The 12,649-nt window shown below is 55.5% G+C and overlaps 1 protein-coding gene across 1 annotated transcript in view; it reads right to left on the bottom strand.

Moving 5' to 3' along the window:
* Positions 1 to 10,984, bottom strand: part of LOC128278791 (G1/S-specific cyclin-D2) — a 28,878-nt gene extending 17,894 nt beyond the window's left edge. Inside the window, exons 1-2 of the mRNA XM_053017520.1 lie at positions 10,673 to 10,984; positions 9,589 to 9,804 (exon numbers count right to left, since the gene is read on the bottom strand). Of these exons, the coding sequence (XP_052873480.1) occupies positions 9,589 to 9,804; positions 10,673 to 10,984 (528 nt within the window). The remainder of the gene's footprint in view (positions 1 to 9,588; positions 9,805 to 10,672) is intronic.
* Between the last annotated feature and the right edge of the window lie 1,665 nt (positions 10,985 to 12,649).

Here is a 12,649-nt window from a genome sequence, read left to right as displayed (position 1 = left end):
TCCTTCAGGGAAGGCGCTAAAGGGAATGCCGGCAGGCAGGCAGCTCCTCCTTTTGCACCTTCGCGACTGACCGACACTCGCGGCGCTCCTCGCGGGGTGTGTAAGGAGCACAAAAAAGGGGCCAAAGTGGTGCGGCGCAAGCAAAAACTGAAACGGTCCCACCAGGAGAGGGTCCACTGTTTCGTGTCCGGCGATGGTGATTCCCTCGCTCCTTTCGATACGGTCGAGAAATTCGATTTTTCGGCCCGGCTCGGTCGGACACACAGGGCGGCATCCTGACCGATCAAATTCTGCGCGCCCGCACCACCCGTGAGGCGCCCTTTTTTCGGAGTCGCCGAAACGCAGACAAAGGTGCAAAAGCTACCAGAGGCCAGGCCAGGCCAGGCCAGGCAGATCACCACCACCACCAGCAGCACCGGTAGGGGGCGAGAAACTGTAAAGGACAATGTTTAAGGAAAAATTAAAAAGCTTCGCCCTCAAGTGGCCGCGCGCTCTCTGCTCGGTTGCGATTTGATTGATGATCTCTCGGCCAGATAACAGGTAACACGGACCGGCGCTCGCTCCGGTTCCCAAGGACCGGAATCCCGGAGGGCCCTATAAAGCCTAACACACACACACACGCGGCTTCATAAACGGCGCTCGGCGAAAGAGCCAACAAGTTCCACACGCCAACACCGCCGAGGAGGTCTCTTCCTTTTTCGGCCCAGGCTAACAAACTCGGTTTGGCCCCACCAAACACACCACAGGACATATCACCACCACCACCGCCGCCGAGATTCCTCGACCTCTCTCTTTCACTCCCGTGAGCTCCCGCGCGCTCGATCACGTCCGTTTGCGCGCGCTTCCCACAGGAACGCGACGCACGGTTTGGCGGCACGCAGGCAAACCGATCGCCAAAAAAAGGGAGAACAAACGGGCGAGACGACATTCCATTGCCGGTGGTGGTGGTGGCACTGGGGGGCTGTGTGGATTCTCCTCTGCTCCTCTTCTGGCCCTTCTGGCGGACGCAAAAAGGAGCAAAGCAAAATGGGGGGGCGAAGGCGTCATAGCATTTTCGGCGCCAAAGACTTGAACTGCTTCGCGACTCCGCACAGACTTCGTGGAAATCGTAAAAGAAGGGGTCTCCGTGTGTGTTGTGGTGGTGGGGTGGCCCATAAAATGGCCACCACCAACACACTGGTGGTGTGCGGATGCTGGAGGGCGATAAGAGAATTCGGCCCCCCTTCCGCGACCGTGGTGGTGGGTCGCCACCTCTTGGCCTTTAAGCTGGAGGAGTTGAGACATCTCTTCTCGCGCGCGCCGAATGCCGAAAGAGATTCATTCAAAGTGCCATCAGAGTGCGTCGCGCGCACATCCTGTGCCCGTTTTCGTCGGCCGAGACGTCGTCTTATCTTTGCGCGTTCTAACCTTCAGTTCTTCACCACCGTGACGACGAAGACGATGATCTTCACGAGAAGAAGTCGCGGGGTTCTGGCTCTTCATTCACATTTTTATCTTCGCTCCGCTTCTGTGTCCGCTCTGTCCTTTCGTCTTCTTTTTCGTTGCAAAATTTCGTTCCGAATTTTTTCGGGGGGGGGGTGAATCTCTTTGGTGTTTGGTCTCCCCCACCGGAGGGCCGCCGCCAGGGCCACCACCACCACATTACCATTGCCGTTGCTCGACCTTAAACATTATTAACTGGGCAGGCAGCTCGCAAGAGATGTGAATGAGAAGACAACAGAAGGGCCCACACAGGGCCCTTGTGGCCTCCGAGCGTGTGTGTGTGTGTGTGCGAAACTGAAAAAATCCTTTCCAGAGACAGCGCCGCAAACGGCGACCAAAGGCGAGTCTCCATTTAAAGAGCTGGAACTTCTAACTGGAAAACGATCCTCGCCTTGTTCGGAATACCAGAAGATACCGCGCGCGATCGAGGACCGAAACAGAAATTTCAAAAAAAACAACAGCAGCCAGAGGAACAGCAGGATCGCCACGATCGGGAGCCAGAGAGAGAGCGAGAGAGGGAGAGTTACAGCGACCAAAACAACCGAGGAGACAAAAGAAGAAGAATTTCGCGCAGATCGGCAAACAGCAGAGATACGCCGCCGCCGCCGTCGGGGCCGCCGGGGCCAAGAAGGACGGAGGAGATAGCACCGCAGAACACCCCGAAGGAGGCAAAGACAACGCGCAAAAAGGCGCACCGACCGACCGAGAGCCTCCTCTCGCGCTGGTTGCTCTGTGCTGTGCGGTTGTTCTTGAAGTTGTCGAAGACGAGATGGAGAAGACGAAGACGAGGATCTCCTCGGCGGGCCAGCCAAAAAGCGAGTAAAGTACGCAAAAAAAGGCACAAAAACTATCACAACCACCACCACCAAGAAGGAAGGAGGCACATATATTATTTTTTTAAAAGGCCAAAACCGGATGACCGACCGACCGACCGACCGAGAAGGAACGGAGACGGAGAGAGAGACAAGGCGCAGCAGCAAACAACGAAATAACGAACAGTAAAACAACACACGATCGCGGCCCAAAGGCAACAGCAACCCCAGCCTACACCCAACCCTCCTGTGTCTTCTCTTCGCCGCCTCGCCGTCCTTCCAACACGATTGAATAACGTGTGAAAATGTTGTAAACTCATTTTTCAGGATCTTTTCTGGCGGCAAGGCGAGGATCAGCAGCGAGAGGACGACTCCCGGCAGGCGGCACTGGCCAAGGAGCGCGCATACCGCTGTGGAATGACCGAGTGAGAGAGAGAGGGAGAGAGAGAACAAGTGGCCGCGCGAAAGATGATGCCCCGTTTAGAGCTTGGCGAGGAACTGGGATTCGGTTCGGGATGCGCGCGCCCGCCTTTGGAATCCTCGATCTTCCGTCACACTTCCACCCGCGTGCGTGCGTGCGTGCCTGTGTCCTCTCTCTCTGTTTTTTTTTTTCGCACTCGCTGGTTCGCTCCATCCTCCGCGCCACCACCATCCCAGCCGAGCCACGCAATCCAATTCATTCTGGAGTTTTGTATTTTTTATGGTCTTTCCCTGGTTTCTGGGAAACAGACGAAAGGAATTTCTGGTGGCTCACTACTCCCTGTGGCCTCTCGGTCTCTCTCTTTCTCTGTCGCACACACTCCTCGTGACAGTTCCAGAATCACGCTCGCGCGGCAGAACCTGATGCGCGCGCGGCGCAGGCTTGGCTCCATCTCCCTTGCGCATTTCGCGCCCGCGCGAATCTCTCTCCACCCCACACGAGAAGGAATCGCTCTCTCTAATTCGCTTGCGCGTCGCAACTTGGGACGGCCAGGCGCACCTTTCTCTTTCCGTCCATCCGTCTGTCTGTCTGTCTGCCGGTGCCGGTGCGGGGAGCTAAGGGGGATGGGCTGTTGGTGGTGGTTCCCGGTATGTCTGGTGGTGTCACCACACGACGGCGGCGGCGGCGGTGCGGCCAAGGCATTGTGTTTGTTGTGTGTTTTTGCGCGCGCTTGGCCTCTTCCTGCCTGCCTGCCTGCCTTCCCACCCAACACAGGGCTATGTGCTCACACACTCGACACATACCGCGGGTGGTCACCCGGAACCCCGCCTCACCAGCACCACCGGGAGCATTGGAATCTGCGCTGGAGAGAGTGCACTTGCGTCGTGCGTGTGTGTGCGAGGATCTCCTCCTTCGTGGTCCGAAGGTGGTTGCGGCGTTCCGACGAGGCCGAACGGGCGAACCAAACTATGCTCCGGTGGTCCTTTGCCCCATTGGCGACCGTGACAGGAGAGCGAAACCACAAAGGCCAACAACAAGAGGACAGGGCAACGGAGAAGAAGGTCCCTGAGAAGCCACACACACACACGCGCACACCGCACACCCGATCGTTAGAGATCGCGCGCGCGCGCGCTTGGTTGGTCTCGAAAGGGTCCACACCACCGAAAAGGAAGAAAGAATTCCTTCTCCTTGGCCGGGAAGGGTGGACACAGGATACTTTGGGCCACACGGAAGCACGGTGGGGTGGAGGTCGGTCCGCAACAAAACCGGACCGCGGCAACCGCGATCCGGTGGGACAGACGGGGGGGGTCAAGATTCCAGAGCGCTGGCCGTGCCGAAATTCGAGCGCTTCATCACGAACTTTGCAATGCGCGCGAGTTGCGGCGCTGGGGCCTTTGGGGCGAATGGGAGGCAACGAAAAGAACCGGTGATCTTGGCGGCGGTAGAGAGAGATCTTGCGGATACAGATTAGCGGCACCCACCCAGCGAGAGTTGGAGCCACAAAAGTACAAGGATCTTGGGGCTGCCGACGACGACCCGGCATTGAATCAGGTTTCAAATTCTTCAGAACGAGCCCGACAACATCGCCACATCCGGGGTGCTCTCTGGTGGCCTCGCCCCGTCCCACGGGGGGGAGTTTGAAAGACGATACACTAAATCGCAACACGTCCGTCTCCCGCGGCTGCGGGGTCTCGCTACAAATCCTAATGCCCAATTAGTAGGTGTTGTTATTTTCGCGGCTGTCGGGGGGCAGACCAAAGCAGGGGGGGAACCCCTAAAATGAGGATCGTTTAGAGCGTTTGCAATAAACCAACATCGGGAGGATCGGATCGGAACGGATGGGACCGGCGGGATGGGGCGGAACTGCCTGTTGAAGCGCGCCAGATTTTACGCTTCCTTCTCCGTCTCGCTCTTTTCATTGAGAAAAGCACCATTCGCGCCGCCGCCGTTGCTTGGAAGATCGCTGATCGCCAACACGCACACACCAGAAGAAGGTCCCGCTTGTGAGGATGAAGGAACCCGGTGTAGAAGCTGGTGGCGTTACCGAAGAAGAATGGGCGCGCCCGTTTGCTGCCTCCACAGCAGGCCGGCCAGCCAGGCCACATAATAAATGTAAATCATTTTTCCCTTCCCGCGGACCCACCCCCGGGGGGAGAAAGAACACAGAGGAGACCGACCGATCGCCGCCCGCGGTTCGCCTCGGCTTCGAGAAACTGCAAGTGAATTTGTTGGGGGGGAGGATGAGGATCCGGCGCGCAAAATTGGCGCTTCTTCCGAGATCACCCGCCGCGCCAGCCAGCCAGCGCACAGCACAGCGGTCTCTGTCTCTGATGAAGATGGATATGGACAACGCGACGGCAGCGCCCGTCTTCATCCGGTTGCAATGTTCTCCAACGCAGGGGTGGCTGGACGAGACGAGAGCACGATGACACACGAGGGCACAAGTTCCGAATTCTACCCAAAATAATGTCCTTTACCCTCTTTCTGGCCGAGTGACACAATACGGGCCACCGCAATGTACGCGAGGACTGATCAAAAAGTTTTGCGACATTTGAATCTGATTTTCGATTTTTTTGTAGCGTTAGGTTGCTGCACATGTCAGTGACTTGTGGTGAAAAGTTCGGCCATTTTGAGTAAAGCCTGGCCCACTTAGAATCGGGAAAAGTTGTATGTTTTCAAGCAGCGCCTCTGGTGGTAGGATTTCAAATGTTTTGACAGCTATGTCTTCGACTTTCAGTGCGGAAAGTTTCATCTTGGTACGCGGAGTTTATAGAAAATTATGCTAAATGGATCTCGAAATCAGGACAGCTTCCTGGACCAGAATGATATCTCGCCATGGCACGGGGAGATGTCCTCTCCAAGTTTAAATTTGTATTCGCCAATACATTTGCACGGAAACTAATGATCTGGCAAGGAATTTGCACCTGTGGACGGAAAACCAAGGTTTTCATCACAAACACGACGATGAACTCAATACGGCTGTACAAGGGGAAGAGTGCCTCAAAAAGCGAGTTATATCAAAGCCCGAGTTAAGTCACACAAAGGTCCGGTTAAGTGTTAGCCTGCTTTGGCAAGCTGCCACTACAGCAGGGAGCTAGTTCAGTAGTACCGTGATAATAAGGTGGATTTCATCGCAAAGGATATCAACACACCAAATTGCTAAAAGTACAATACCTTCATTTTGACACCTCGACATGTTTCCTAAGTCAAACCAACTCCGAGATAGAGCTCATTCAACTGTTCCCGATTCTAAGTGGGCCATGCTTTAATCGATCAATTTTTGACAGCTGTTTTGCTTGGATGTGTTTTGTCTCGTCTTCAATGCCGTCTTTATATCCGAAATCGTAGCGTAGCGTTGTCCTTTCATGGCCTCCTTCAGTTTGCGGATCAAGAAAAAGTAACAGGGAGCCAGATCTGCAGAATACGGTGGCTTTGGAATCATTAGACTGTGGTTTTGGCCAAAAAATCCAATTTTGGGTTTCCCACAAATCCGGGCGTTTGTGACGGATTGCTTCGGGCAAATTGCGCATAACTTGCAGGAAATATTCGTTATTGACTGTTCTATCTTTTGGCAACAACTCATGATGCACCACGACCCCGCAATCGAAGAAAATTGTAAGCAAAACTGTTCACATCTTCTCGGCATGCCGGAATAATTTGGAACCACCGATAAGCGCTGCTTTGGGTCATAAAAGCTTCACCATAAGCCACAGTCTACGAGAAGAATCGGACATACGTGGTGGCCCGCGGAAAATTCAAATGTCGCAAAACTTTTCAATCAGCCCTCGTATCCTCCGGTTCGGGTTCGGGGCAAGCGGATGGTGGTTCTCGCCCGTCGTCGATTGTGGGCGATGTCCAGAGCGAAGAAAATTTTGCGCTTAATTGGTTTTGATTGATATCGTATTACCCGGCGGCGGGTCGGTCGGCCGCGGCCACCAAATCAAGCCCCAAGAAGGACCAAGCCATGCAGCAGGATGTTTACGTTTGGCCTGACCTGTGTGGGAGGTGCCGCCGCCGCCGCGCGTCGTTACCTTCACATCCGTCGTTTAGGGACCACCAGCACCAGAATTCGGGGGTGCACGCACTCACGACGGATGATGGATTAGCGGGCGTCAGACATCCGGTGGCGGCGGCCTCGAAGCATCAGGAGCAGACCGCAGAGAGGTCGGTCGGAGCCGCAAAAAAAGGAGACCGCGCAAAATGATGATGGCGCACACACGTTTCGTGACACTTTTCTGCCCGCTCGACGTGCGCTTCAGTGAGATCCTCCGCGGGGGGAGAATTTTGCAAACGGAGACCGGGCTGCAGACCGAAAAAAAGGGAGCCAACCACCGATCATGCTGCAGCAGGATTTGTTTAATTAAGCCCATTTTAGGACACACAACGCGCAGCACAGACAGAGCGAGAGGCAGAGCCCCCAGAGAGTCTGTCCATCCTAATTTGGCCAACACACAGAGCACGACGGCGGCGCCGTCTTTTGGCGCGGAAGCGTGGGAAATTGTCGGATTTCAACGTTTGTTCCACCTCCTCCTCCTCCTGCTCCGGTTCTTGTTCTGCAGCAAAAAAGATGATGGCCCAGCAGAAGCAGTGCTGCAGGGTGTGCGATCTCCAGACGGCAGAGGCAGCATCATCATCTCGTACGTAGTAGCTGCTCTAACCAGGGGCCCCTAACCCGGGGGGTGGCGCGGATCGAGGCGCGGATCTCTTCCTCCATTTGCGGGTGAGAATTTGGTGCGCCGTTCGAGCCCCGTTTGCAAATTTTATGCCCACGTTTGCGTCAATGACTGGTGAGTGGCGATCATCTTTTCGCAAGAACATACACACCCATCCACAGACTTCCTGTGTGTGGTGGTTTTTAAATGCACGCTGTTGAACGAGAGTTGAACGGCATTAACTTTCCTTCCTGGCAGCACACACACCCGCCATCCTAGACGGAAAGAGTGCCCCGTTCCAGTCCCACAGGTTCTCCTCGCTGAGCTTTAGTTGGGTGTGAGCCGTCGCCGCCAGACACGCGGGGTATTTAAATGGCGCTTCTGGCGGAGGAAAAGTGGAGAGTGTGTGGTTTTTAAATGGCCACACACCATCATCGGGCGGGCCAGGGGAGTGACCGGGGTCGCGGGGTCTCCCCATCGCCACACTATTTGGTCAGCAGGCGGCGGGCTCTTATTATTATTTCCTTCCTTGCTGCTTCCTCTGAGGTGTGTAGCAGCCACCCTTTTTCCCGACCCCCTCAAGGTGACGTCGTTACACCGATGACCATATATCCCACCACACGCCACCACCTCCCCCGGCGGGGGGCGGGTTGGTGTTGTGTTGTGCTGTGCGCATCGCTTTTTATGTTCCTTGCGTGTGTTGCGCGTATCTGTATCACCACCCCGCTGGACGACACACACACACAGGCACTGGGGGGGGCCAAGAGGTGGCTCCCCTTTATCCCTCCGTATATCTTCTGGGAGCCCCAAGAGGTCGTTTCCTCGGTGGTTCCGGTCCGCTTCATTCTTCCACCGATGAAGAGAGGTGCCATATTGGCGGCCGACGGCCGAATGAAGGTAGTTTTCACCAATTATCTAGCAAATTGGCGACGACGATGCTCGGCGGGGGGTGGTCAATCTTCGAGAGAGGCGCATAACTGTGGCCATGGTCTCGCAGGCCAAACACCTACCCCACCGAGCGCACGAGCTAATCCGGGAGACACCGGAATATTAATTACAGAAGGAGAAATTTTCATTTCGAGTACGATCGGATCCCGCCTGGCATGGCGTGTTCTGCTTTTCCGTACAGTCCAGCCCGGAAGGAAGCATGCGCGAAGCTCCCTACTCGAGGAGGTTCTTTGAACCCTCATCTCGCCCCCTTTTTAGCCTTTTCACCACTGAACCGAACTCAATTTCGCGTGCCTTACGCAGAGTGTGGTGGTGTTTGGCGCTCGATCGATTCCAACTCAGACAATAATTTATAGTTCCATCCACAGAACGATCGCCACACCACCGATCGTCGTGATTCGCTTCGCTCGTGGGAGCTGCTGCCGGTGGCCAACAATGGTGTGGTTTCTTACCAAATCCGCGATCGATTTTTTCGCGATTGCAAAATTGGTGATCGCGGGGGGCGAGAGCTCGGTGTTCGGGCGGGAAGAGTGCGCATGATTTAAGACCCCACTTTCGAGCGCGCACACACACACACGCTTGGCGCGGAACGAAATGAAGCGAAAAATGAAAAATAAATGCCCGTCCACCCCAAGAACAGTGTGTTGTCTCGAGATTGGTTTGGTCGGTGGCCCGCAAAGTGCTACGCAAAAAGACCTGCGCGCACTACTCACTTGACCCCGCGCTCCGGGTTGGCTGCGTGCGCGCGCGCCTGTGTGAGGGTTCTAATTTTTTCGCTATTTTTTGCTATTTTTCGCCATCTTTACGCCACTTTGTCTTCGCCACCACCACACGAACACACGGAGCAGTGCCCGTGCGATCGCGTAACTTCGCGCGGGTAGAGACAATTTGCAAACATACCATCATCAAAAAAAAAAAAGACAGAAAAGAATCGCTTTAAAGAATGCTGAGAACCAAAGTGCTGGTGCTGGAACTCACGAAACCCGCGATCCTGCGGTGCGGTCGCGAATGGTTCGAAGAATTCGCGAACACACATGACGACGACGACGACGCGGAAGGAATGCAGAAGGAAGGGGAAAAAAACGCATTATGTATGTGCACATTATACATACATAAATGGAGGAGGAAGTTGGCCCCGCTCGCGGATCGAGTAAATAATACTAACGTTCGTGAGAGCGCAACCGCGGCCACGCACACTTGTGAACCAACGTCCCGCAAATCGAACCAAATGTTGTTCGCGGGGGCCACGACGGGCCGCCGGACCGACACTTACCCTTATCTCATCCGATGTCACCGCTTGGTCGGTGTAGGCACTCAGCACGTCGACCGTTAAGGGCTGACATTGGCGAATTTTCGACGCCAGCAGCAGTGAGCAACATCCGAGCAGCTGCAGGTGGTTGCGGCCGATCTGCAGGGCGCACAGGAAGCGGTCGAAGAAATTCACGGACAGCGGAAAGGTCTGCTCTTCGCACTTTTGCTCATCGCAAACCTGATGATCGCAATCCCCGCGGGGTAGTTGTTGTGGGTTGTTGGTGATCATCGTGATAGAGAGAGCCCCCCGAGTGTCACGATCGCGGTCGGAGCACGGAGCAGGCGATGTTCGATGATGATCGCGTCGTCGTCGTATGATGGTGGTGTTGGTAGCGCAGCCGGCAGCGACGATCACGACGAGCAAAAAAAGGAAAAGAAAGATAAGAAGAAAAACGGCAAGGTTATTAGAGAGCAAAAGAAGGGGAGAAACACCGCGAACGATTGCCGAAAATTCGCACACACAGACCCGGGGCCGCCGCCGGGTCTCCCTCCTCTCCTCCCCCCGGGTGTGTGGCCGCCGGATGGGGTTTACGCGGTTTGCACGGTCACCCTGTGTGCGCGTGTACGCAACCGGCGTAACCGGCGCAAGAGTCAATGCTCCCGCCGGCCGGCCGGCTCTTTAAAAAACCATCCTCACGCGCCTTCGCGCGCTCTAGCCCCTTGCCGCCGCCGATCCTGCCCCCCCCCCAAGAGAGAGAGGGGCGACCAAATAAGTCAAGCACATACGGCAGCCGCACCGGTGCGGTTGGCGAAGCGCGAAAAAAAAATCGCTAATAAATAAACCATCTCCCGTTTCTAACTTTTGCGACGATGACCACGATGGTCTTGGCCCGGCTGAGCTGAGGAAGGAGGGAGGTAGGAGGATGTGGCCATTTTTTAGGTGGTGCACGGCGGTGGGTTTTAAATTTTAAAGAGATCTGCAAAAACACACACGCAGAGGCAGCACAGTGCGCGCGTATGTATTGGTGGGGAGCTACAAAAGAAAATCGTCCCCATGTCGTCGTCTGTTTTATCCCCGTAGTCCCCGTGGTCCCCGTGGTCCTTACCTCCAGCATCCACGTGGTGACGATCTTGCGCATGTGCGGCTTAAGGTCCCACTGTTTCCCGAAGTAGCAGCTCTTCGGTATGGTGTGCGATTCCAGTGCGAGCAGGTTCTGGATGACACGGTCGTCGGAGATCATATGGCGGTCTGGTTCCGCGAGCCGGCTTCCCGTCTCCTCGTAGATGATCTCCTCGCACGCCAGCTGCACGTCCTGCCTGGTATGGGTCATCCCCTGACCAAGAACTGCGCCGGAAGTGCCGGTGGCCACATTGGCCGTCTGCAGCACGGGCGTTCGCGTTTCAGCTTGCGGTGCCATGGTGGTTCAGGGGGGGGAATGTTCACTACCGCACGGACACGGAGCACGTCCGCGAGCGCGCACACACACAAACACACACACAGGGAGCTTCACTTCTTCTCGCTTTTTCTCTCGGTTTTGTTACAGGCTCCCACGGGGTTGGTCCGGTTTCTTCCCTTTTGCAGTTGTTTTTTCGCGCACCTAACGACCCTAACGTTCTTCGTCTCGTCTCGTTTGTCCTCGCCGCGCTGTTGCGCCTGGCGTTTTCGCGAGTTCGCGAGACGGTCGCCCGGGACACAATACCACAGAGCGCCGTCTTCTTCACGATAGTTTTTCGATTACCGACTGCGCAGCGCAGCTCCAACCTCAAAAAACGGCGCCCGGCCTGTTCGTTGTTCGGATGCGAAGGATTCCGGTTCGCTGGTTCCGGTCGCGGATGACGTCCAGGGGCAAATGATTCCACGTCGATCGGCGCCGGGGAACAGGACACACCCAGAACCAACTTCAACTTCCAAAGTCCAATTTCGCCGCTTTCGGTGTGGTGCTGATGTGTTGGCTCTGTGGGATATGGAATGTGCTGATCAGTCAGAGTGAGTGAGAGAGAGAGCGAGAGGGAGAGAGACTAAGAGAATGTATACTAGACACAAGGACACCGGATCACCGGATCGGTGCCGACCGGTCGATCAACCGGACAATAGCGTTTTCAAAAAAGTCCCGTTATCGGCGCAAATTATCGTCCGCCGGTCGGGTCGGGTCGGTCCGTCGTCCGGTTTCGTGTTCGGTCGCTGCGCTATCGGAGCAAAACGGCCCGAAAAAAAAAAATCGTAGCCTACTACCTACTACTACTACTGCTACCGGCGACTCGCATACCAAAGCTTGTCGGCATACACCAGACGGCCGTGCGGGGACCTAAGACCCACCAGCCAGCCAACACACTAAAGGTCGGCACACTCGATATCGAGCGGGTTCCACGACGCACGGACGGATCGTGCAGAAAGCAAAACAACACCAAACGACCAGCGCTCGTCCTTCATGTATCGTTTTTCTTTGCGGATCGTACCGCCGTTTCTCGTGTGTCTGGCTCATCGGTGTGGTGCGCGCGCACACACACACATACAAACCAGCGACAGTCAACATGGCTCAACGTGTCGCGTTTGTCGCGATACTTTGTATTCCGCGGTGCCGGCCGGCCGGCCGGCTGACCGTGAGCTGCGAGCGTGTTTGTGTGCGCCGGTCGACTGACAAACACACTGTCGCGACGAACGATTGCGCATACACGCGCGCACACGGGAAACTGTCAAGTCTTTTAAAATTCAGCCTCGATTCCATCGATGGCATCGTCTCGGTCACCCCGGGGGGAACTCCCCAGCATGTGAAACGTCACAACAAATTTGCTGTCGTGGAACACACAGAGCACACACACACCGAACCACACTCGCGCCGCATACAATGTCTCTATTCTACGTTCTGGTGGCCGGCCCGAAAACGCGTGCTAATTATGGATTATGGTGCTCGATTGGGGTGCTTTCGAGAGCTTCATATTCGTTGCAATTTTTCTACCCAGCGCTAGAGAGAGCGATACCGGCCGACCGGTCATGCACCCATTATCATCCCGTCCGGAACATCCGGTGTGTGCAAATTGGGCGACTTTTTCACCAACCGGAAGGAAGGAGCTCTACCACCACC

Source organism: Anopheles cruzii, chromosome 2, assembly GCF_943734635.1.
Source record: "Anopheles cruzii chromosome 2, idAnoCruzAS_RS32_06, whole genome shotgun sequence".
NCBI classification, from domain to species: Eukaryota; Metazoa; Arthropoda; class Insecta; order Diptera; family Culicidae; genus Anopheles; species Anopheles cruzii.
The sequence above is the reverse complement of the archived record's forward strand: the minus strand, read 5'-3'. Positions and strand labels throughout refer to the sequence as shown.